General features: G+C 26.9%; 5 protein-coding genes across 7 annotated transcripts; 2 read left to right on the top strand and 3 right to left on the bottom strand.

Moving 5' to 3' along the window:
- Positions 1-1,028: 1,028 nt before the first annotated feature.
- On the bottom strand, positions 1,029-7,128 carry LOC132930792 (85/88 kDa calcium-independent phospholipase A2). Its single transcript, XM_060996845.1, has 14 exons — positions 6,768-7,128; positions 6,609-6,699; positions 6,417-6,541; positions 6,149-6,326; positions 5,852-6,082; positions 5,167-5,292; positions 4,907-5,070; positions 4,390-4,591; positions 3,535-3,766; positions 3,022-3,172; positions 2,669-2,854; positions 1,797-1,968; positions 1,466-1,635; positions 1,029-1,392 (listed from the first exon to the last, which is right to left on the bottom strand). The coding sequence occupies exons 1-14, from the start codon at positions 6,968-6,970 to the stop codon at positions 1,254-1,256; spliced, it is 2,370 nt and encodes a 789-aa protein (XP_060852828.1). The 5' UTR covers positions 6,971-7,128; the 3' UTR covers positions 1,029-1,253.
- A 94-nt stretch (positions 7,129-7,222) lies between these two features.
- LOC132930795 (DNL-type zinc finger protein-like) lies at positions 7,223-7,875 on the top strand. Its single transcript, XM_060996850.1, has one exon. It carries the CDS (start codon positions 7,298-7,300, stop codon positions 7,733-7,735), a length of 438 nt encoding a protein of 145 aa, XP_060852833.1. The 5' UTR covers positions 7,223-7,297; the 3' UTR covers positions 7,736-7,875.
- Positions 7,764-14,215, bottom strand: LOC132930793 (ABC transporter F family member 4-like). The gene is made up of 4 exons (XM_060996846.1): positions 13,679-14,215; positions 13,428-13,601; positions 10,261-11,036; positions 7,764-8,400 (listed from the first exon to the last, which is right to left on the bottom strand). Exons 2-4 carry the CDS (start codon positions 13,540-13,542, stop codon positions 7,912-7,914), a joined length of 1,380 nt encoding a protein of 459 aa, XP_060852829.1. The 5' UTR covers positions 13,543-13,601; positions 13,679-14,215; the 3' UTR covers positions 7,764-7,911.
- LOC132930794 (uncharacterized) lies at positions 11,603-24,956 on the top strand. Of its 3 annotated transcripts, none has more exons than XM_060996847.1 (5): positions 11,603-11,740; positions 21,285-21,363; positions 21,453-21,769; positions 22,791-23,047; positions 24,260-24,956. In XM_060996847.1, the coding sequence occupies exons 2-5, from the start codon at positions 21,303-21,305 to the stop codon at positions 24,834-24,836; spliced, it is 1,212 nt and encodes a 403-aa protein (XP_060852830.1). In that variant the 5' UTR covers positions 11,603-11,740; positions 21,285-21,302; the 3' UTR covers positions 24,837-24,956. The 3 variants fall into 3 exon arrangements, with proteins under 3 accessions (XP_060852830.1, XP_060852831.1, XP_060852832.1); XM_060996848.1 differs by lacking the exon at positions 11,603-11,740 and adding an exon at positions 17,748-17,894; XM_060996849.1 differs by lacking the exon at positions 11,603-11,740 and adding an exon at positions 19,610-19,632.
- Positions 16,893-17,535, bottom strand: LOC132928838 (uncharacterized). The gene is made up of 3 exons (XM_060993749.1): positions 17,530-17,535; positions 17,020-17,475; positions 16,893-16,940 (listed from the first exon to the last, which is right to left on the bottom strand). Exons 1-3 carry the CDS (start codon positions 17,533-17,535, stop codon positions 16,893-16,895), a joined length of 510 nt encoding a protein of 169 aa, XP_060849732.1.
- Positions 24,957-25,277: the final 321 nt, after the last annotated feature.

Here is a 25,277-nt window from a genome sequence, read left to right on the forward strand (position 1 = left end):
TGTATGGATACGAAAAACCAATTCTGAACGAAGGAGATTGACAATATGAACTTGCAAATAAAATTGTGTACAGGTTCGGAGGGACATTTTATCACGTTTCCAAACATTTGGTATATAGTTAATTATTGGATTGAATGTGATTTTAATGATTTGATAACCTCTTAAACAAACAAAAAAAAATAAGTGAAAGTGTAAGAGTGTGAGATTTTTTTTTATTACATTTCTAATAACAGTAATAACTAACTCACCCAAATTATAGTACCAGATATCCGTTTGCAAGATGAACACCAATTATAGTTTATTACAATAATAACACACTTGTCTATCAATAATGACATTATGATGTATTTAAAATAAAAAGATCCAACTGAGTGCTATAAATTCACGAGTGTTAAATGTTATACAAATACAATGTACACAGCAAGTTGACTGTATCCAAACAAAACCTCTTTTTTTTCTTTTTCACAAAGCCATTATTAAGATTGATACGATTGAACATAGATGTTTTAGATTATTGTTGTTAGATGGGAATACACACGTCATCAGTATAAGTTAATAAGAGCCCCCCAGAGTAATAATTTTGAAAAAAAAAAGTATAAATATTTTAAAATAATTTTCAACCATTCGTCTTTTCGAATATAGACCAACATTTATGTATTTTAATAAGACAATTACAGTGTCCAATAGTAATTTCAGCACACTGTTTAGTAAATAAATAAAGAATTATTAAATTTGCGCCAAATTAATGTGATACTGCCTTAACATTTTTTTTCTTTTTTTTTTATATATATAAAATATTTTATTGATTATTATCTCTAAACAAATAGAATTTTATTGAATTTTTATCGAGCAGAAAATAAATTATAAAAAAAGAGGGTTTTAATATTTAAAAACAAGTAATCCCTAACCTTATATGAATATTGTAAAAAGTATAATATACATACATGCACACATAATATTCTATTATATTATTGTCATTTAACAATGTATACTAGTGTTACCATAGTATTTAAGAAAAAGCACAAGTGTAATGATGTATTCCTTTAGTTTTTAATAAATAATAATAATATGCACTGTTATAATAAATTTAAATATTTAGAAATAGATAGATATATTATATTTCTATGAATATAAAGCAATATATTAAATTATATTATATAAACTACCAAGTGTAATATTAAAAATTTAATGAGAAAATAAAGGTAAAACAATTATAAGCAATTAAATGTCTTAAATATAATAAGTACATCAAATTATTTCAATAACTGTGCCAGTTTACACACTTTATTATTGTTTTTCACCATATCGACTTTGGTTTCCCAAAGAATTTTGACTAGTTTCACATCATCTTTTTCGTCCATAGCTATATCTTCTGATAGTTGTGGGCAAAACCTAAATACCAAAAATTCAAATTTAAATATTCAGAATTATTAAATCATATTATATATATAAAAAAAATAATTACCTGAAGAACTCAGTTTTTGTTTTGTAACACAACGATCTTGCTCTGTCCACAACACGACCATCAGACTGGGTAGCTTGGTCAATAAGTAACAGACCCAGTGCTGAGAATCCAAACACCAACCGCAAGCTATCACTCACACTACTTGGTTTAAAAATGTCTAAATTTTTCACCTAAACCAAACACAAAATACCATAAATAGATTATTATTGTTTATGTTCAAATTATATTGTTATAATGAAAATAAGAACAATTTAATACAATATTATTACTGAACACTTCATTGTAATCAAACAACAATATTCATTAAGACAGAACACTATATACATTGTACCTCAGTCACAGGTATACATCCAGTTCCAACAGAAACTACAAGGCTTGGATCACGCATTTCATGAGCTCTATTTGTTTTGTATAATGCTAAATTATATTCCTCGATTTCGGTCAAAGTATCTAAAGTAGGGTTATTTGAAATCAATCCTCCATCCAAAAAACGACCAAACATTCTAAAACATTTCAAATTATCAATCAATATAACAATTCTGAATAAAAAAGTTATTGAAATAATAATAATTTAAAAATAAAAACATCACTGCTCTATGAAAAACAATACTGTATAAATGATTATTGTTTGTAATTTTAATAAACATATAAATTATGTATTGGCATACAATAAAATCATGAAAAATATATATAGTTTCCGTAAGTTTAAATACTTCAATAGTTATACTTTTTTAAATAAGATAAAATTGTACATTCAAAATTAAAATCAATAATAATAAGACCATATTTAAAATAGTGATAAATGTTATTATACTTTAATTTATATTAATTTCTCTTTTGACCAAGTATTAGCAAAATATAAGGAAGGACATAAGTAATAAAGACAAATTAATATTACAAAATAATCAATATTATTGTTTTTTTTAATAGTTTTTTCAACTTATATTTCTCAATACAATTAAAATTTTAAATAATAGATACAAGATAAACTATAAGTCTGAGATATGTAGAATATATCACAGATATCAAAATTAATACAGATAATAGGTTAATTTATTGTGTTTATGAAATTTAGACAAATTATTGTTAATGGATTAATGTGCCTGCCAAACTACCATGTTTATCAAAAAATTAGATTTAATAAAAATTATTGTATGCATCCAAGTTAATAAAAACAATAGAAATTTATAAAAAAATAATTACCTAAAATATGAAGGCGCTGCACCACTTGCTCTTGCTGCTTTCCATGCTAACTGTTCATGAGGTGGTGGTGGTGGTGGATAATCACATGGATGATCTAGATTAATCATGTCACTTGGTGATGTATAATTACGAAAAATGTGCAAGTCTACAGGTTTTCTATCTGCTAACAAACCTGTGACTAAGATCCTGAAACAATTTTATTTTATTTTATAGTCCAAACAAAATAGTAAAATTCATAAATACAATTAAGATATAAAATATTTATTTTTTATTTTTAATCTCAAAAATGAATTGCCAAGTGTTTCCATTAGTAAAAACATTAAACAACTATTTAGTCAATAGAAACCACTTACTTTGGATGTTTTATATCACTCATATAGGTATTTACGCCCAATGTTTCTTGTAACATATTTTCCAATACTTCACTTTGGTAAGGTTTACTACCTTGAAACACGAGTTGTTTAAGTCTAAAATATAAGCACAAACACTCGTGCAACGATTTACCTAAAATGTAATATATTAATAATTACATTAGTATTATTATTATTATTTATTTATTCCTTTAAAGTTAACACAGTAAAAAAACAAGAGATTCATCCAATTCATCCTAAATTAAAATATTCATATTATTTTATTGTTTAATAACAGATATTAGATTTTGAAGCAAAAATAAGTAAAATATATTTTAAAAATGATAAAAAAAACACAAATTTCTTATTTACGAGGTTTTCCACAATTTGCATTTGTTTTTCCCTCATTTTATACTAATAATTAAATTATTTGTGCATCATATTTTAACTTTGCACAATCAAAATAACAAAATACTAAATAATTTATAAACTAAAATAATATAAAAATGCAATTACCACATGCAAGTCCCAAAGCTAAAATTCCACCAGTACTTGTGCCAGCTAACCAATCAAAACAATGAATAATAGGAACTTTAGTGGCATTTTCTATATGAAGTAAGATAGATATCAACACCAATCCTCTAATTCCACCACCATCGAGGCATAAAACTCTGCCACCTCTATGATTTCTGTTAATATCTATTCTTTCATCCATGAGTTCTTCCATCGCTGTCACAATACATCTAACCTGTAAAATAACAACTACATATATTAGTATTTAAAAACAACTTTATTTGTATATTAATAATTTAAATTTACATGATTTGATCAATTTTGTTTTGAAATATAAATGTATTTTAATTTCAGAAGTTAGAAAAAATATTTTTTTTTAAGAGTTAATATTATTATAATTTTGCTATATAATTTAAATATAATATGTATACATTATATCTATTGATGTGGATATATGCTAACCTCAAGACAAGTTACAGTGTTCAGAAAACAAAAAAAAAATTAATTTTCTTTTATTGGTACATTAGGTTCTGGGACACATTTAAAAACTATCAATGGTATAAAAACCACCTACAACTATATCATAGAATCTACTTTGTGTAAATTTTGAAATGTAAATTATTTTAACTCGTTATTAACATATTATAAATGTACCATTCAATAAATAGACGAACTATGATAAAGAAATTCCTACTGTCGCATAGAAATTGACATTTACCCAACTAACTGGGTTATACTGACCTAAATACATGCCAAATAGGTACTCTGGTATTTTAATTACAGATTCTTTAACATGAAAATAATGTGTATTCGTGTTTTTAAATCCATGTAAAGTAAAGATTCCTAGTTGGTACGTACTGGCATTGATATTGGTCTTTGAGGTGGTAAACCATTAAATTCTTTATCCCAAGCACATCCATTTGTACATTCCGTGTCCAATAAAATATTTGGACACCGTTTTGCACCAACTGCGTGCAAGATATAGACAATTTTATCAGAAATTTTATCTGGCCCATTATTGGTAGCAGCAATATGTCTTGAAGATACACCTTTATTATTACTAAAAAAAAAATTATAAATATTTTCAAATTATTATCAATAACATGTATAAAACATTTTTTGCATTTATAAGATGCACAAAAAATATTTTAATGAATAAATCTTTTATTATTTTTTTTAATATACGAATTATACAATCTGTAAATAAAGCTTTTTACTATAAGCATAAATAATACAGGACTTATAAAATATAGAAAATAAAAAAACTGTTTAATCAAATTAGTTAAGTCTTAAGAAATAAGGAACTCGAGCGTAGGAGCCATCTGGTGATGGAACTTTAAGTGTATGCAAATATAAAAATTTTAAATTTACATACATATAATCAATATCAGCTTCAAACGCAATAAGAGCATGAATTACTGGTACCAAATTGCTTTTGACTGCTAAATGAAGTGGTGTATTACCTTCTAGGTCAGGTATATTTACATTAGCTCCATTACATAATAGTCCCATAACACAATCAAATCTATTTCTCAAAACCTAAAACAAAAGTAGTTACTTATTCCACAAAATCTATATAAATTATAAATACAATAGTATAGAAAATACAGTATACATTTTATATTATAATGTTACCATTATGTGAAGAGCAGTGCGCTTATCAAAATTCAATGCATTTATATCACAATTATTGGCAATTAAGCTGTCGATTACTTCACGAGAACTTGACCAATGTAAAGGAGTTCCACCAAATTTCATATCCTAGAAAACATCAATCAATCAATCAATCAATAAAAACTTATTTATATTTTTACTCATAACTTATATCTAATCACTTACAAAATAAAATAAGATAATTACCAATTAAGATATAAAAATAAAAATCAGTTCCAAGATAGTATGTACTTAGTTTTTATAAATAAAATGCAATTTAAATTTGATAATTTTACAGTTATGGCTAATACAATTAAAGTTTAATAAACCAATACAACTTTAATGTTCAACAAGCATAACCTTTTTTTTTTCCTTTGTAAATCACAACATGGGGCCGAACTGTTTTCACGTTGCTTATCCCCCATGCAACATCGTTTATTGAAATGAAAGTAACATATAATTTATACAATTTGTTAAGCTCTCGAGGGTCCGGGAACTACCTTCCTCAGCGAACGCTGGTATGTATATGTAGAACACGACCCGAGAGGATCAGAAAGTATAACCTAATCTGTAGTATTACCAAAACAAAACTTAAATAGAATTAGGTAAGTTTAGTCTGTTAACCTTTAAGTAATGTTTTAATACACAGATAATATTTTGTCCTTACTTCAACAAATAATTTTTTATGATTATCCTGAAGATATTCTTTAACAATTCCAGGTAATTTATTTTCGGTTACATTAGTAACAGGAACTCCAGCCGGAATATTTACATCAGCCCCACAAACTAACAATTCTTTAACACATTCTGGTTTATCCGCTTGACATGCCAAGTGAAGGGGAGTAAATCCATTTATGTTACGATAGTTTAAGCATTTTGTGCTCACTTTAGATAAAACCTATATAATTTTTAAATTATTAGACTATTGTTTTATGTGATAATACACTTGAGTTAATAACTTCACCAAAATTATATCACTACTAGATTTAGCAGCATAATGAAAAACTGAATTGGCTTCATTATCCAAGTGTTCCAAAGAAACGTCCAAAGCAATTAATGCTTTTACAACAGCTAATGAATTATCATAAATGGCCAATTGTAATGATGATATACCACTTTCAACATCTGGTGTATTTAAGTACCTAATAAAATTAGAATAAGATAATTAGTATTTACAATATGTTTATGTTAACAATAATAGTTATTTACTTATTTGTAAATAAAAAACTTACATCACAACATTTGGGTTGGATAAAATGTCTAGCATTGCTAACCTCACAACTAAATGTGCAACATTCCATGTTGGGTGTTCGACAAGAGTATCACATAAATTTTGTATCACGGACAAACAATAACACTACATAACCAATATCATTTCATTAAATAATTTAATAGTTATTTTGTTAATATATTAATCTACTTACATCTTTGGATATACTCAGTATCTCTGGTAGTTTGTCCTTAAGTATACAAAATCTTATTTCTGAATCTTCTATACTCGATCCCCTGTACAAGCTATTGAACCATATGGTTATAAATAAGTATGTTAAATTAATATTTTATTAATTTAAATAACACCAGACCTGTAAGAAGTGGTTAAGCTCTCAGCACGAGACAAATGTAAGACAATTTCACTAACATTATTACTATCTACTGCATACAAAATAATCGGGTCATGACGACAGTAAACATTACGATTAGAATATTTTTCCGATTTTACTTCAATAACTTTATTGGGATTTTTATCGGGGGTAAAAAACACTTTTAACGAATTTAACCAAGACATAATGGTTAATAAATGATTAGTCAATACCGAACTATTCAGAAAACAATTAGAGTACGTTCATTTTTGAAGTACTCAAATTTTCATACAAAAAAAGGATTAACAAAGGACTATGCTTTTTAAGCAATTTCTAATGAACTTTGCATTTGCCATTTAGCATTTTGATAACGCGACATCATGTTATCAATAAACATAAAAACTTTATATTTCTATCGATATGTGATAACGTTCATGAACATATTATAATGTGATAAGATATTGTTATTAATTTACTATTTAATACTTTAATAGTCTCTTGAGTCGCAGTGAAATTTTTATATCTCCAAAATCATGTTTCGTTCCAATTTTTGTCGGTTAACTTTTTTGGTAAAAAATAAAAGCGCTTTAAATGTTATTAAAAGCGCAGCGCAAAATTCGCCAAAGATCACTATTCACTCTCCATCAGTTTACCAAACTCGTTTGTATGCGTCATTGCCATCTGTACAAAACAACTGTGAAAAACAATCTGAAAATGAACCTACTGGTAAAATGCAAATAAATTTTACTTGTACAGTATGTAACACCAAGAACAGCAGAAGGTTTTCAAAACTTTCATATGAAAAAGGGATAGTAATCGTGGAATGCGATGGATGCAAGAACAACCACTTGATAGCTGATAACTTAGGATGGTTTCCGGATACAGGGTGTAGAAATATTGAAGAAATACTATCTTCCAAAGGCGAAAAAGTCAAACGAATAAATGGATGTTGGGAATTAAGGTCAAAATGATGAGAAAATATATTAAAATAAAACTAACTTGTAAATAATAAATATGTTATGTAATCTTATACTCAAATGTAAACATATTAAATAATATTAAAAAATGTATTCTTTAAAAAAAAAAATAAATAAAAACCTTTAATACTTAATGAACACTTTATAAATAGTTTCTCTATAATAAGTAATTATTTTTTAGACTTTGCTTTTGTTTTACGCTTTGCAATGGGTTTGACTTCTTTTTTTTCAGACTCAGGGGTAAGTGGGAGATCATCAGCTAAATCTTCAGATTCGAGGTTTATCTCATGTTCGGCAGATGGACTCTTCTGTAGTACTTCTTCATCTAAGTCCTCAACTTTAGCCTTACGACCACCCCGTTGTTTTGGTGCTTTAATTTCTTTAAATTCTTCATCCTTATTTTCAACATCAATTTGTTTAAATTTACGCTCCCGTTTTGGTTTTATTTCTGGAGTTTTATTAGAATCATCAGACTCATTTATTTCACTGGACTCTTCAGACTTTTCTGGTGACTTGATGTTTTTTTTAGTCTTAGGTACACTTTTTTGTTTTTTTTCTACATCTTTTTCATTGTTTTGTTTAGCACTCACTTTTGGAGCTGCTCGGCTTCTACTTGAAGGTTTAGGTAATTTTTCTACTTCATCATCTTGATCAAGTTCCTGTAAAATCAAATTAACAACAAATACTAAAAATTATCAGAAATTTATATGAAAATATAAGTATAATTTTATTTATAAAACAAATAATTATTTTATTGTGATAATTTTAAAAATATATGTTATAGTTTAAAAAATAGGTACAGTATGCTATCTAACAATACTTATTAATTAAACCTTAAACCTAGACATACTTTATTATTTTTCAACCAAGATTAGGCTTTTTACAACAAAAATATTAACCTAACCTAACTGTTTTTAACTAACAGGTAATCATTATAATTGAAATACACATACAAAATTAAGATCAAAAACATAATATGTGGTGGCAAATTAAAAGAAATTTTTAAAGACCATATTTTTGAGATAAATTAAAAAAGGATGACAAATATTTCATTCATTTCACAAAATAATTTTATTTTTAAGTGAGATTGAATTACTTTACTACCAATTATTTTAAATTAGATATCAAAATATAATTATACATTCCAATAAATAACAGGAATTCTCAACTCTAAGACAGATTTGTTAAAAATCAAAGGAAAATTTCATTGACTCAATAACTAGCATCAAAACTAAATATGTTTTGGAGAAATGTCAAAATCAAATATAATAACAGCAAAAGAAACCACTGATCCATTAGATGGTGTGTTCTGTACAACCACCTGAAGAAAACTTGATTTAATCATTTTTTAAACATCTAAGAAATATAGTACAATACAGGGTGATTCTTTTATCATAAAACACTCATTATTTCAAAAAGTATTCATGTTTTTGAAAATATTTTTTAACATAGTTTCAAGTTGTTAAAAATACTACGTTTTTATTTAAAAATCTAATTTATAAATATTTTTTATCCTTAATTTTTTTTAAGTTTTTTATTTTTTTGAATGACAACATATAGTTTTAATTTCATATTCCACAGCAGAATAATTTTCAGAGTATTTTGATACATAAAAATCGAATTTAAGGCGAGTAGTTTATGAGTTATAAGTATTTAAAGTTTAGACAAGCGGAGTAGTGAACAAACATTTTGCAGGATAACCCCGTACCACTCCACTCCGCACATCTAAACTTTAATCTGTATCATGAAGTTAAAAATTATTTTGAACCATTGATAAAATCACACAAAAACACTTCCAAATGCTGAACTAACACTAACTGAGGAGAAGCACAACTTAAATTTAAAAAAAAATCAATATAAACCTACAAAATTATGAAAAAAACGTGTTATACATTTTTTCCATATAATATAAGGAATATTTACATGAGCATAATTTTATTTTCATTTGATTACATACTATGTAAAATTTATTTTATTGGTACTATTATTACATGTGATCCACCGACTACATGACAGTGGTATTAGACAAAAAATTGTTTTTAAAAATATATTTACGGGTATAGCATGATATGATTATTATTTATTATCGATATGGTTAAGATAAATAAGCTGGCATAATTAGCTATTAACCAATAAACATATCAACAATATTTTATAATATTAAACATATTGTAGGTTAGTTTTAACTTTTATGAACACTAAACTAACACGAACAGTTTGACTATGTATATGTATGAAATGAAACAAAATTAATTCCACATTTCTTAAAAAATGTTTTATTTTTAAATAAACATTCTCTTCAATACTAACAATAACTAATAAATAGATCACATGTCATGTAATAACAAAAATCTGTCGGTAGACCATATGTAATAGTACCCGTAGTTTTACTTATATTAAACATTACCAAATTGTTATGTCAAAATTTTGCCTCTAAAATAATAAAACATATTTTTGGCAGTTTTTCTTTAAAATATATTCTAGAAAGTATTTGTTTTAATAAAAATGATTTATCTTACATCTGTTTTGACCTTTTTAACGCCTCGTTTAGATTTTGGTTTTTCTTGAATGCCATTTACAACTAATTCATCATCATTTTGTTCTGTTATTACAACATTTTCTTTTTCTTCAATTAATACTTTTTTTGTATTTTTTTTCCCCTTGGATGTTTTTTCTAAATTTTTTATTTCATCATCTTTTGTTTCTATTATTTTAGGTTGATCTTCTTTTTTTGTTCCTTTTTTTTGTTTTTTTAGTACATCATCTTCAGTTACAACAACTGCAGCTTTAGTAGATTTACTAGCAACTTTATTTTTTTTCGGTACCTTATCTAGTGGATAACTTGAAGTTTCAGATGTTATAATGTCCACGCTAGCAGCTCTCCGATTTCTTTTTGGTAGTTCGTTTGATGGAGAAACAGGTTTTAGAGATTCCGGTAAATTTTTATCAACCGGTCTTTTTCGACTTTTGCTTACTACTTTTTCTTCCACCTTCAATACCTGTCTATCTTCACTAGCAGCCCTTTTCCTAGTCCGTACAGCTTTGGAATCTTCTTCTAATGTTTGTTTTTTTGATTTAAGTTTTGATTTGGTAATTTTCTTTTGAACAGGTTTTTTAATCGTTTCCTCTTCAATTACAACAACATCTAATTCAGATTCAATCTCTGTTGCTTTTTGCTGAAAATCAGGGATTTGTTCTAAAATTACTGTAGCATTCATATCTGTGTTATTTTCTGAAACAGGTGTTTTAACATCTATTTCATCCTTTTGAATTATATCATCTTCAACCATATTATCTGTAATAATTTTAAGTAAAAATTAACGAAGTATACAGAACAATTTTATTTTTTTATCATAATTTAAGTAATCAGAATAACCGAAGACAAATGACTTATTAATTAATAATAATAAATTTAAAATACATGAGAATTAAAAACAACTGTCCTACATCAACCCAATACAACTGTCATTTACTTAGATTGTAGTTAAATAAATGAAACACTTTTTACAATTACTATAATTGTAAGGTAAAATTAAAACAAAGATAAGTTAGTTAATTTAAAATGTTGGATCAGATACTTATAAACAGTTTAATATTTTATACTTAACAAGTATAAGTTAAAATTTCTAAACAGATATTTTTATTTATTTAGATATCTAGGTACTTAAGGTATACAATCAATAACAATCATCTTAAAAATGGGGACAAGGACTAATAATCCCCCCTATCTATATATATATTATAAATTATATATAAATCAATACATCCTAAATTTTTTAAACGTAAATTGCATCATCAAAATATACTAATACGTCAAATATGAAATAAAAATATATGTTATAAGAAACTGGTATTTATAAAAGGACCTTCGAGCTTAATGTAAAAAAAAATATTTAAATAAAGGAGATGGACAGTCTTTTTACACAGTGCATTGAATTTTGTCTAATGACAAACAACCAACACTTTAGAGTACCTACATTTATTGAACACAATTAACAGGTAAGTGAATCTATTTTAAATAATGTGACATTAGAATATTTTTTTTCTTAAACAATTTATTTTAAGATCAATTACTTAAGTTAAATATTAAGAACTTGTTGAGTTTTGAGTTACCTACCTTGTAACACCAAAAAGTTTTTGAACTAATAGGTGTAAAAAATTAAAAACTATTTTTTATTGATAGTTTATAATAGGAGAAGGTAAATTTTAAAAATCTATTTTTAGTTTATATTTCATTTATAATTAAACCCTACCTTGATAGCCATCTTATGCATAGGAGCATAACTTCACTACACAGTTAAGACACAGATTGTAGAGATTACAGTAGAACCTCGATTATCCGAACTGCAATTAGCGTAACCGAACGTTCTGTTATCCGAACATTAAAACTCGTATCCGCGACTTGGCTGCAGAAAAGCACTTTGCCGTCCATCGTCAAAAAAAAAATCGATAATTTTCATCAAGTAATCAAAGAAATTTTATTGAATTGATTAAATCTATATCAAAATATAATCCAATACTTTCATCTCACTTATCAAAAATTCAAAAAAAAAAAAAAGAATAGATTAACATTTGGTATGTAGGGGTAGTGTTTAATAAAACGGGAGGGTGGGTAGTTTGTATGAATCTTCGCTCCTTACGTAAAAGTAGTTCAACACACCACTGGGTCTCCGTACAAGTATGTTTTTATTTTAAATAGAGTATAGTTTTTTAATTTTATTTTCATAGCTTATCAAGTATAAGACAAAGCAATATACACTTTACATTAAAAGGGACTTGAAGCCAACAAATACATTAAAATAGTTTTAGTTTTGCAAAAGATTTTTGAAATATTAATTTTTGGTTTGGGCTTTGTAAATGTTATTATTTAGCATAATAATAAATAATGGACATTCATTATGTTTTGAAATGTATGAAATTATTAGCAAAATAAGTGATAAATATCAACAAATTATTCACATGAAAATTGTGCTAAATTTATTTCTATAAAATAAGCCAGCTTAGAAACATATCAATAAAACCAATAGGGGGTATTTATAGTACAACAGGAATGGTATATTAGTAGATACCGTTTAATAGACTGGCATAGGGTATAACTTGTATTTATTTCTGTCCAATTTGTAGGTACTGTGTTTGGGAATTAGTTAATCCTTACATTTTATTGATAATTAAAATACATTAACAGTAATTATTTACTAGAATATTAGTATATTTAACCTATTTTATGTTCACATTAGATTATTAGAATAATGAAAAAATTGCTTTGCTTCAAAATTGATTACCAAAATTAAATCTGAATAAATAAAAATATAGTAATACAACTTGTGATAATATTACTATATAATAATAATATTATATTAGTGGATTATAAACAGTACCTATTATAATTCTGCTTTCAAGTCATTACATATAAGCACGTAATATAATAACACTATAATATGGTAAATAAAAAGAATTTCATGGGTTTAAAACTTCAAGCTACCTATGTATTTTGCCACAACACATATATTTGTACGTTTAACAAATCATCCTCTCGTCATCGCAACCACTATGACATGAAATAGAATCCAATGTAACTGGTAATGGAGCACAATAGCCAATAGGAAACAATCAACACGGGACAGTTTAAAAAAGTGTTATTATGTCGAAAATTGGAATACCTGCACTAACAATGAACTCTATTTACCTTTCATAACTGGTCGTCTGACAGTGATGTGCGCCATATCGTCGATGATGACTATCGGCACATCCTCGACGGACGATTTGATCGGCTTCTGAGCGGCTTTCCTCTTTGGCGCCATTGTGATGTGGTTGGTGAAGTATTGAGCGTAAAGTTCAAAGAAGTGGAGTGGGCGCTTAACTGTGACGGGCATAAGACAAAACAAAAAAATTAATGAACGCGTGTAACACACAGTCGAAAAACGTTTGGTTGAGTACCTTCCAAGACTGCGTTGATCGTAGTTAGTTCACCACGGAACACGCGGGACTTGGACGTCGGCGAGATGGTGTCCGTACGGAACTGCGACAACACACGGCGTGGCCGGTTGAAAAACTGAAGAGATTAACGGCCGGAGAAATGTCGCCTGTCACGCGAGCTTAAATCAACACGGACCTGCTGAACGACAAGGATAACTGAGGACAGAAACCAACGTGGACGGCGTGCTCGAGCGTGGCGATAGGTGTATGCCGGACGAGCGGTGCGAAGTGCGAACGGTTTTTTCGCCGTCGGAAACTCGGAAGTTGGAATTGGAGCGAACCGCCGTGATACGACAAATTTTCGTGGTGTAATTTTACAGAGCTGCCACAACCCCGGCTTTCGAAGCACCGGTACGGATGTGTCGCGGCGGTGTAGTGCGTGAACGTGTTGAGCGCGGGAAATGGATGAAAATTTGCCCAACGGATCGCGATCGATACAATAAGTTGTTATACGATATCCGCGAACCGAAAAGTCGTCAATCGACGTTTAAATGTTATTATCCGCCGGGACGTACGATTTTTCGCTGTTTCTCTGACTTGCCGTTCGCCACGACAACGACGGTGTCTACTGTGTCGATTTCACTGTTATATTTTTATCTGTAACGGTCAACCTGCACACGCAGCGTTTCGTACTTTCGTTGTCATTATCGTTGCGCGTTGTTTGCGGTGACGATATAAATAGAACTGTCGTTTTTTTCGACACACCGGCCAAAGGAAAAGTCGTCGTGTCGTGGACACGCACTTTTATCGTCCGCGCGAGAAGTGATTTCTGCCTCTGGTTGTCGAGTCCCCCGGAATTTTCGATAAATCGAGATCGTACGCATTGGTGCGATTTTAACGAAAACGCCTCTTATTTCCATATACATTTAGCCGGGTTTACGACTACGCCGTCTGGTTAGTGTAGTTCCTTCGTATTCTGATCGGCCGTCGTAATCGTAGTATTATTAACCATAGTAGTATAGTAACCACGAGTCCACGAATTACCGGTAAATACCAGAGTTGAGCCGTGGCGCCGAGTACGACTTTTGGAAACGACTTGCGACGCGGACTTCACACAATGCGCAACTTCGTACCCACATCACCATGTCGAAATTTATTAATAATCATATTATATGTACATTATTATAAATAAAAAAAATAATACCTAACTATAATTATTAATTCGCCGTATATGGTATATAAATTACCTATGAGTGTGCTACTTTCAAAATTCGGTTTGTTAAGCACATCCAGCCTCCCTTAAATTAGCCTATGTTTATTCGTGACCACAACAAAATGAACATTTATAAATTTATTTTATCAAGTATTCATGTGGGTACACAAAAATATCGCGTTTTGTCGAAATAAGTCTGCACATAGCACATTGCATTGATGTTTGTACTGTAGTTATATATTATGTATTTACCACCGTATTTTTATTACGATCAAGTGCAACATTTGACTCGTTCAGGGGGGGGTTCTATTCGATATTTTAATACTTTGAAGAATAAAAGAAAATGTTGTTTGAAAATCTTTCATAAATAACTTATTTTTTTATAAAGGTATCTCCTTTAGTCCTATTTGTGTGTAAAAATCATATTATTACACAACACACTTGATTTTCATTAAAAAATGATGACCGTTGTACTCGTTCTCATGGTAGAATTATTATTAAAATCAAATTGTTTTATAGTTTCATTCGTTCTAAATTCACACTGCACACATACTGACATACCTACATAATACGAGTACTATGTAAAAATGTATAATACGTATATTGTTAAGAATCTTTGGCTCTCATTAGACAAGTACGGAAATTAAATGTATAAGTAAATAATGATGTAAGCAATATAGGTACTAGGTAGGTATATCATTTTTTAGCAACTTCCGTTATCGGACTGTGTTATAGTTGTTACGTAGAAGTCAGTCTTTCTATTGAAGTTTAGTTTAGACAACAATTATTTAACATATTATATACTTCGTAAACCTTTTTATAATAAATTACCTATTCTATTAATTTTTATTTATCAACTTTAATATACTTATTTCAGTAAATATTATAAAACAAGTACAAAAAAATATCATCATACCTATTAAACTTTATATTTAGAATAAATAATACCTATAGATATGTTTTATTTTTAGATTTATAGCATATAACATAAAAATTATTTTATTCAAATTTACGTTATGAGAACTGGTAGCGATTATAGGTTCGTTTCTGTAATCCCCACTACCTATATTATTGTATTACCTACTGACTATTTCTATAATGTACATTTAAATGACCTATTGGACATTACTGTCATTGCAGCATCTAGGTAGATATATGTATAATAAACATTATGCGGTTAACACTATACGTCTATAGATCACCTATTCATACTTATATTAATTCCTGATTATACTTTTATTATTGAACATCAATATAAATTAACACGTTGAGCGCCATGAGACACAAATTTGGGTCTCACTTATCTTCGATCAAACCGCCACATAATTTTTGGTATGGTTTACTCAAAAAAAAAATTGAAAAAAAAATTGCCCAAATGGTTTGAAATTTTACACATACTATTATTATGGCTAACATAAGGGATTAATAATATTTTTTAACTGATTTGGAGCGAGACCCTAAAATAGGTCTCATGGCCAAACGGAGTCACCCATCAAAAATATATTATTTAAATGATATTTTGAGACTCATATTTGACCCTCAACTATTTTATAAAATAGGTAATCATAGATTGACATAACCAATTATAAATGTTATTGGTAAATGTAGAGTAAACCAATAATAACATGCAGTCAATTGTATGTAATTAATTTTATTAACATATAAAAAATAACATTGCTTATGTTCAATATTCTTATAGAAAAACAAAAAACTTAAAAAAATTTCAGTCTACTTCATTGAATAACAATAGTAATACATAATGGTAATTGTAACTTTATTTTAAAAATTATAAAACAAAACAAATCAATAAAAACTTGAAACATATTTTTTTTCAATCTAGTTAAATAAAAATAACAACTTTATTTTATAAATTATAAAACATAACAAATCAATAAAAACTTTACTTCTTTACAATTTTATGTTCCTCAAAAAAACAATCAAGACAAAAATGTTTATCACATAAAAAACATTTAGTATTAATTTTTTTTGTATTGCATTGTGCATATTTTCTGCCTTTTTTTTTTACTGCCTTAGAGTAACAGCCAACACATCTACTTCTGTTTGCTTTTTCTAAAACATGTTTTTGTGATATAATTTCTGTGATAGTTTCTTTATTTATTAACTGTTCTACAAGTGTAGATCTGAATACTGTAATAGACATTTTTGAAGATGTAACTTTCTGGAATAAAACTAGAGCATTAACAACACTTATGTTTAATAATGCATCTAGAGCAACTTTTCTGTACCACTTTTGACTGCGACGAAGAGGGTTGGAGTAGGAAGTCATCTGATCTGAGAGGTCAATTGAAGTTTTTCCAATATTATAATCAACAACTACTGTTGGTTTTTGTACTATTTTTCCTCTTATTTTCAAATTTGTAAGAGCACTATCATGTTTAGAAGAAACCATAACTAAATCCCGTTTGTCCCTCCACTTCAGCACCAACACATTAGATGAGCTTCTCTGAGACACAATTTCCCCTCTTTTCAATTTTTTTTTAGTTACTTCTTTCGGATTAGACTTTCTATTGCACCTTAATGTTCCAACTAAATATGTATTTTTTGATTGTAGTAATTCTGCCAGTTCTACACTTGAATACCAGTTCTTATCATTGATATTGATGCAATAACATGGTTACCGCGGAATATTATGCATTACAGACATCGATGTTACAGAATAGAAAACAATTCATAAAAAAAAAAAAAACAAGATATCCCGTTGCTACAAACACCAAAATGATGTGGCAACACTGTAGAATTAAAATCCAATGAAATAATTCCGATAAATGAGACCTATTTCTGGTAATCGCTTAATAAATACAATGATATAATGAGACCCATATATGGGTCTCACAAGATGTTTTATTGTACTTTATTGAGACCCAATTATGTGTCTCATGGCCAAATTGAGTAACTTGGTAGAAGCACCTTTGGCGCTCAACGTGTTAAATATTTTATTTAATTGTCTAGATTTCAGAAGTTAATATATATTTTTTTGAAGTTTTAAAATACAATAAAAAAAAGGTAAGCATTTACAAATTGAACTTGTACAATTTAATTTAAACACAACTGAATAGTGAATAGGTAGGTATTAACTTAATAAATAATAATATAAATTAGAGGTTATAGTAATTTTAATTTATCTGAAAATTGTTGATGACCTAACCTTTTATTAGTATATTTAAAAAGTAAAACTTTTTTATTATTAATTATTTCTATTAATTATTAACAATTATAATTACAATGTAGGGAATAAACTAATAACTATAGATGCAATCTGTGGATGAACAAGGGAGAGGAAGTTTCCCTTGACATTTCTTAGTGGGGGTAACAATATCGTTTTATGATTCATCCACTCATATTTATTGTATATTACAACACACTTTTTTTACTAAGCATTATGGTTGAGTGAATATTATTTTTCTATATATGTGTTATGTAATTATAGAAATTCAAATATTTATATTATATTGTGTATATAAGTACAACTTTTAAAATTATTCTCATTATAATATGGACAGTAGGTATTAACTTGACATATTTTCATTAATTTTAAAATTCTTAATAACTCGAAGGATTGCTTTACATAGGTATTACATAATGTTTGCATATTGCATTAGTTATAAATTAAATATTAGTAAATTATTTGAAGGGTAAAATGGTGCCACTTGCCCATTCCTCTCTATACTTTTTTAGACACAATAAGTAGGTAGGTACCTAATAAGTATTTATATACTTTGAACATTCTCCCAAATAAAATCAACTCCAAGCTATATTAATGATAATTAACTAATAAGCAGTAATAACTAATGAACATTTTGTATTTTCTATTAATAATTTTAAACATTTAAATTTTTTCAAGGTACATGTTGATGTAGGAACAATGAACATACAAGTTTTTTTATTTTATCTAGCGTCCTATGATTTAAAGTATTCTTAGTACAATGTAAAGACTATTTTTATTAATTTTACTGTGTTTTATATGCCAGTATATAAGACTAGTGTTTACTCATAATAACTATAATAATGGTACCTAATTCTTAAAATAATTTATTAATAAACAATTTATCTAATATTAGTTTTATTTATTTATTAATACACTAACATTATTTTTAATTAAAATTTTTATTACCCTTATATTATTTATTTTAGGACATGCTATTAAGTAACTACGACATGGGGTACCTACTTATTTATTTACATATTTTTTATTACTCATTACGTATCCAAACTATATTTTATTATGTGTAATTTTGAATAATTATATGTTATTTAATAATTTATATTTTTCTATTATCCAAAAATAATTATATTTCTATACAGGAAGATCTAAATATTACTATTATAGGTACGCCCGATTTATCGTCATAAGTTATTCGAAGGAATTGGTAATTTATCATGTTTTGACCAGGTCAATTTGTAGACTTTAATATTTATCGATAATTTAGTAAATTTAGTAAATGTAGACTATATAGGTTTGCACTATGCATATCATATAAACATGTATTTATTTATTACGATTTATCATAAGAAATTAATAACAGACATTTAATTGTTCATTTAAGGAAAAAACAAAAAGAGATTTAGATAAAGTACCAAAATACGATAGATTATTATTTACGTGACTGATAATAATTAATATAACACTCATATACACAACTGGCAACATATCTGTTACTTTAATCATTATTTTCCAACGAAGGGAATTCTATTTAATTTTTTTATCGTGAGATTACTATTAGCTGTATAAAGAATAATATAGGTATGAATGCAGATTTATAGTTTATACATATAATTAATACATTAATGCTTAATAAATCAAACAAAATTATTAAAAGAATAAAATGTATTATTCATTTATACTTAATAAAGTAATAAATTCTAAATTTGGGTTAAAATAAGATGAATCTTAAAACAGTATCGTTGTTCCCACTATATGACATCTAATATAACTAGGTAATGTAGTTGCTTATTGTTTTTAATATAATATTAGAATACACTTTGACCATTTTGTAATGTCGTGCTTTTCTGGATTAAATTAATCATTATATTATAATGTGAAAATGTAATAAATAATTTTGCTTAATAACCTAATATGGCCAATATGGGTCTAATATTTATATTTATTAATGTGTTATATTTAAATACTTTTATAATTATATGTAGAACTATTATAATATACAAGTACAATGTACATTATATTATAAAATAATTTATAGTTTATGATTTAAAGAAATGTAGTTAATTGAAAATTTAAAACAATTTATATAAATAATTCAGTTCTAAATGTTATGTTTATTTTTTACAATTTTATTAACTACAAATATGTTATCCTGCCAATTGGCATTTGTTAAGAAGCTTTAGCTTTAGTATTTATTATACTTATTAAGAAGAAGGCATTATCATATCCCCATGTGTTATAGCCAGTTATAGGTATACTCATATCTTACTTACACATATCTGACAAGGCTAATTTTAACTTCAAAAAAATCCATTTTACTCAATTACTTTTTTCTTATGCTCGATATTTTTTAATATTTTAATTTTTTCAAAAATTTAAAACACTAAACATTAACCTAAAAATTAGTATAATATCAAAAAATCCTTCATTGGGATTATTAATAATATTTCCAAACACACACACACCCACATATATATTATATATAAATATAAACGAATAACAAATGTTATCATTAAATGTAATAATAAGTCAATTCAAACTTAAATTAAAAATAACAGAGTGAATGGATTCTTCTAATCTTCTAATTTTCTGTTTTATGATACCTAGTAAGACAGAGAAATACACTTAGGTACAGGGGCGACGTACCTACTCTTATTATAAGTTATTAATTATCATATTAAATAGGTATAGGTAGGTACTAACTATTTAATTAATAGTTAATTAACAGTTGTTTCACGTCATCGTAAGTTTATCTGTATTAAATAAAAAGTTAATCTATAAAAATATAGATAAACTTTAAGTTTATAGATAAATACTGAAATTATTAAATAGGTTATTACATAAATAAACAATCTTTTTTCTAATTAGTATATATAACACCGTGTCATTAATATTCATAATATAGCTTATAATTTATACTAATGTATATTATTTTTCATTAAAGAAATATTAATAGAAAATATTAGAAATTATATCTGATAAGTGTAATGTAGGTATATAGTTATATTACCTAAAAGTGATTAGTAAAATCGCGAGTAATAACTCATTATACTTATTAAAACAATTAACATTATCAGCATAATATCAACATTTGCCAATAATATAATATTAGCTAGGTATATCATATAATTCAAATAAAGTTTAAAATGATAAATATATATTAATTATACATTAAGTATTAACACTTATGACATATTATAATATTAATTATTTTTATTTTTAATTTATTGTAGAACTAAAAAATCGTCAACATGCAGAGGACATATTGTATGGCATTTGCGTTGGTCATAAGTGTTTCCTTTGCATTTGCAGGTAAATTTATGTAGTTTAAAACCAATTAGATGTACAAATTATCTATAATGATCGAAAATCATGCGAAAAAAATTTACAAATGTTTTCAGATAATTTATCAGCGAATTGGTCGTCTGATGATGACACCTTACCGGAACTCCTACCAAAAAAGATGCGTGACAAAAGCGATGACGAGATTCAAAAAGCTGTTTTTCAAGCTTTTGAAAATCAACTCAAAGTGATTTCTGAATACAATGGACACTTGTTGGATCCAGAATCTCCTTACGGGTTCTTTAAAGATGAAATGCCGATTTCGAATGCAAGAACGTCTAATCCACAATCTGATCTCATATTTTACAATAATGCCATTAGAGGGTTTATTGCGCAAAACAAAAACAGTATTATCATTAAATGGGTCCCGAATCAGGTATTTTATTATTGCAGGGCGCAGGCTTTTGAATTTGTTTGTCAACAAAATTGACAAACAAATATGTGTATAGAAATATTAAATACTTGTCTGAAATACTTAAAATATTTATGTGGATACTTGCTATGTGTGTATGCTTAATTTAATTTTCTTAAATTATTATTAAAATAAGAATAAATAAATGTCACTACATTTTGCTCTAAAATATTTGTCTAGATAATATTATCAGTTCATCATCGTATATAAACTATAATTACAATAATTAGATAATATTTATTAGATAAAAATAAATCTTTATAGAGAATAATAAGTATTTTTACCACATTCCAAACTAACAGCTACATAAAATGAGTCAATTTTAAGACCAAACTACAAATATTAGTATAATTTTTGAAATTATAATCTCATAACCTTTAAGATTGAAGTAGAAAAATTAGTATTTGTCTAGTTTTGTTTATATTTACTGTTGTGCAATACATTAACAATAATTATTTTTCAATTTTTTATACAGTTTGATATCAGAATAAAAATAGCATTATTATATATAGTAAATATACTTATAATACACGAATAATCATTTATACATACTTGCATGTTACAACTTACAAGCATAAATATTACCAATTAACATAAGTTTTAAATAAAACTTAATTCTTCTAAATGTATAATTCTTTATTTTATCTCAAATTTATTTTAAATAAGCACATAAAAAAATTAGGAGAAAAATTAATAGACCTTTTTTTAAAAGTTATTTTTGTAATATTTATTAAAATAGGTACTATATACCATGGTGTATTTCAGGGCTTTTCAGGCATATCGACTAGATTTATATTAATAGGATTAATAGGAAAACAGTTTATAATTGTATTATTAATAATATTCATAATCCACAATAAAACGTTTTAGAATTCTTTATAAATAACATAAAAATATTTCAAAAAATCAATTATGAAATAAGATTACAAAAATGGAAATATAAGATATATGAATACCTATTCTAATATAATATACTTTTGTTTAGGTTGTTACAGAACTAGGATGGAAAGAAATGAGCGTTAGAGGAAGGTACACTTTCATGAATTCTTCGTATTTTGATCAAGGAAAGTATCATATCCAGTTACAAGAATTGAAATATCTTGCTAGTACTACGCTTTCAGAAAACACCGAATCGTACCCATCGACAGTGCCAAAATCTAGTATTTCATACAAAAGTGTTAAGGTTTCATTTACAGGCGGTTTACCAGAAGTATTAAAGACTAGTGATTCTTCTAATGTCAAGTGAGTTTAAGGTAGATATTTAATAAATAATACAAATATACTATTTATAGAAAATACTAAAATAATATATTTTAATTCTATATTAAAATAAAAAATTATTTCGCCTTTTTATTGATTTAACAGTATGTTGATCAGTTTAAACTATAAATATTTTTCAATTAAATAAATTGCTTAAATAAATGTGTGCATAAATTGGATATACTATTAGGTAATTATAGAATATAATATAAATTAGGGTTTTATAGAAATTTAAATTTTTTTTCTATACTTGTACATTATATATGGATCTTAAAATTTAGAATTTTAAACTACTGTAATCTATAATAATTATAGACCATTATGCGAATGTATTGAATTTCAACAATACTACTAAATTAGAAAGTCTAAAAATAGTTTATTAGAATCACAAAATACCAACTCTAGTTTATAACTGCATTTATATACATATATACATATATATATATATATATATTTATCAATATTTATGATATAACCAAACAAAGTATAATTTTATAATCATACATGATTTCAGGTTTTACAAATAGGTGTAACAAAAATGTATGTAGACTGTAGAGTATAGTAGTAGATAATACATATTACATCTCATTTAATTTAAATTAATTAATATTATTTTTAAATATAATAATTAATATATATCACTAATCAATATGTAATTTAAAGAACAGCTATACGGTCAATGTGTTTATGTAATATCATATCATAATTATATTGTGTGTATTTAATAGTATAAATACCACTTCCATGTCGTTGCTAAAAAGTAAAGAATATTTTCTCTATTATACAATTACACAATAATTACAAATTAATCTTCTGCCTATGCAGACTTGTTGACTTGATATTTCTTAGCGGGTTTCAAATTTTCAACTTCTGGTATTTCGATATATTGATGTAACAATCTTCTAGAGATTTTATTATTGCATTATGGAAAAGAGTTGTAGTTTATACGTAATACTTATACGTATATGCCTATCATCTAAAATCTATAATACACATTGTTTATTGGTACCTTATATAATATACACTATATACATGTAGTTAAAAATTTATAAATATGCAGTATGCATAATATGACCGTATCTATGTTGTAATTTATATATTCAATTGAATATTAATTCATTTATTTCACAAAAAGATTTATAATTTATCTATTTTTAAAATATATACATATTTTTTTAAAATTTATAATAATAGGCACTTCATTGAAGACATCGTTTTCCAACAAGTAGCCGATCGCGTGGTTAAAGACACGCACAATAACATCACTGCCGCCATACGCCAGGTCATCAAACCATACATCATATTCAAGAACGACACCGACCCTAACTTTCCCGGTACAAACGGAAAACTTCCCAGCGGTAGCGTAGGGTATAGCATCAGTAATACACTCATTAGTGGCTTCGCTAATGCGGAACACAAGTTGAAAAAGGTCACCACGAAAATGTCCACCAACACGGTCACAACTGATTTACGTATAACGATCCATAGCTTAGACGGTAAATTTGACTTTAAACTCGAGGAGAGTAAGCCTACCATCGGAAAAGCAACATTCGCTGTCAGCAGAATCGATGTCAACGTGTCGTTCAATATGCTTAAGCCCGTCGAATGCAAGGCTGAGGTCGTAGTGAATCAGCCGAATGTTAAATACGGTACAAAGCTGTCGGCCGACATTGAAAAAACATTGACCAACGCGTTTATTGACAATGTTAAAAGCCAATTGAACACAAATATTTGCAAGGCTTTGGGTCAAATGATTAAGCCTGGAAAATAATAAAACCGATTTCATTATTTGAAAACCGTCGCAAAGCTTAATTTTGCTGTAAAGTATATATTTTTTGAATTGTATGGTCATTGCAGGTTATCAGGATAAATATATATATTGAATTCCAGATATTATAAGTATTTTAGTTTTTTTTTGTTTTTGCCTGAAAAACATATTTTAATTTACTTAACATATATGTATTACAAATTATTGTACCTACAACAAATAAAAAAATGAATACATGTACAATTTAATAAGTATACATACTGTACACGTCATATACACATACATAATGTATGAAATTAAATAAATAATTTGTTGAGTATGATACTGATGCATTGATGATACACATGACATAATATATCGTCATATTGATAATATTATATCGGAAAATAACAAGGTAATAGTTAATATTAGTTAATCATAATTTAAGTTCGCCAAATAATGGTT

This window comes from Rhopalosiphum padi, chromosome 4 (assembly GCF_020882245.1).
Source record: "Rhopalosiphum padi isolate XX-2018 chromosome 4, ASM2088224v1, whole genome shotgun sequence".
NCBI lineage: Eukaryota > Metazoa > Arthropoda > Insecta > Hemiptera > Aphididae > Rhopalosiphum > Rhopalosiphum padi.

Coding starts and splice junctions, on each gene's coding strand:
- LOC132930792 (XM_060996845.1), bottom strand. CDS start 6,970: ATGTCTTGGTTAAATTCGTTAAAAGTGTTTTTTACCCCCGATAAAAAT. Junction 6,542..6,608: donor TACTGAGTATATCCAAAGAT/GTAAGTAGATTA, acceptor TTGGTTATGTAG/TGTTATTGTTTGTCCGTGAT. Junction 1,393..1,465: donor ACAAAAACTGAGTTCTTCAG/GTAATTATTTTT, acceptor TTTGGTATTTAG/GTTTTGCCCACAACTATCAG.
- LOC132930795 (XM_060996850.1), top strand. CDS start 7,298: ATGTTTCGTTCCAATTTTTGTCGGTTAACTTTTTTGGTAAAAAATAAA.
- LOC132930793 (XM_060996846.1), bottom strand. CDS start 13,542: ATGGCGCCAAAGAGGAAAGCCGCTCAGAAGCCGATCAAATCGTCCGTC. Junction 11,037..13,427: donor CAGACGACCAGTTATGAAAG/GTAAATAGAGTT, acceptor AAATTATTACAG/ATAATATGGTTGAAGATGAT. Junction 8,401..10,260: donor TTAAAAAGGTCAAAACAGAT/GTAAGATAAATC, acceptor TTGATTTTACAG/GAACTTGATCAAGATGATGA.
- LOC132928838 (XM_060993749.1), bottom strand. Junction 16,941..17,019: donor CTTCAAAAATGTCTATTACA/GTATTCAGATCT, acceptor AACATGTTTTAG/AAAAAGCAAACAGAAGTAGA.
- LOC132930794 (XM_060996847.1), top strand. CDS start 21,303: ATGCAGAGGACATATTGTATGGCATTTGCGTTGGTCATAAGTGTTTCC. Junction 21,770..22,790: donor TTAAATGGGTCCCGAATCAG/GTATTTTATTAT, acceptor ACTTTTGTTTAG/GTTGTTACAGAACTAGGATG. Junction 23,048..24,259: donor AGTGATTCTTCTAATGTCAA/GTGAGTTTAAGG, acceptor TTATAATAATAG/GCACTTCATTGAAGACATCG.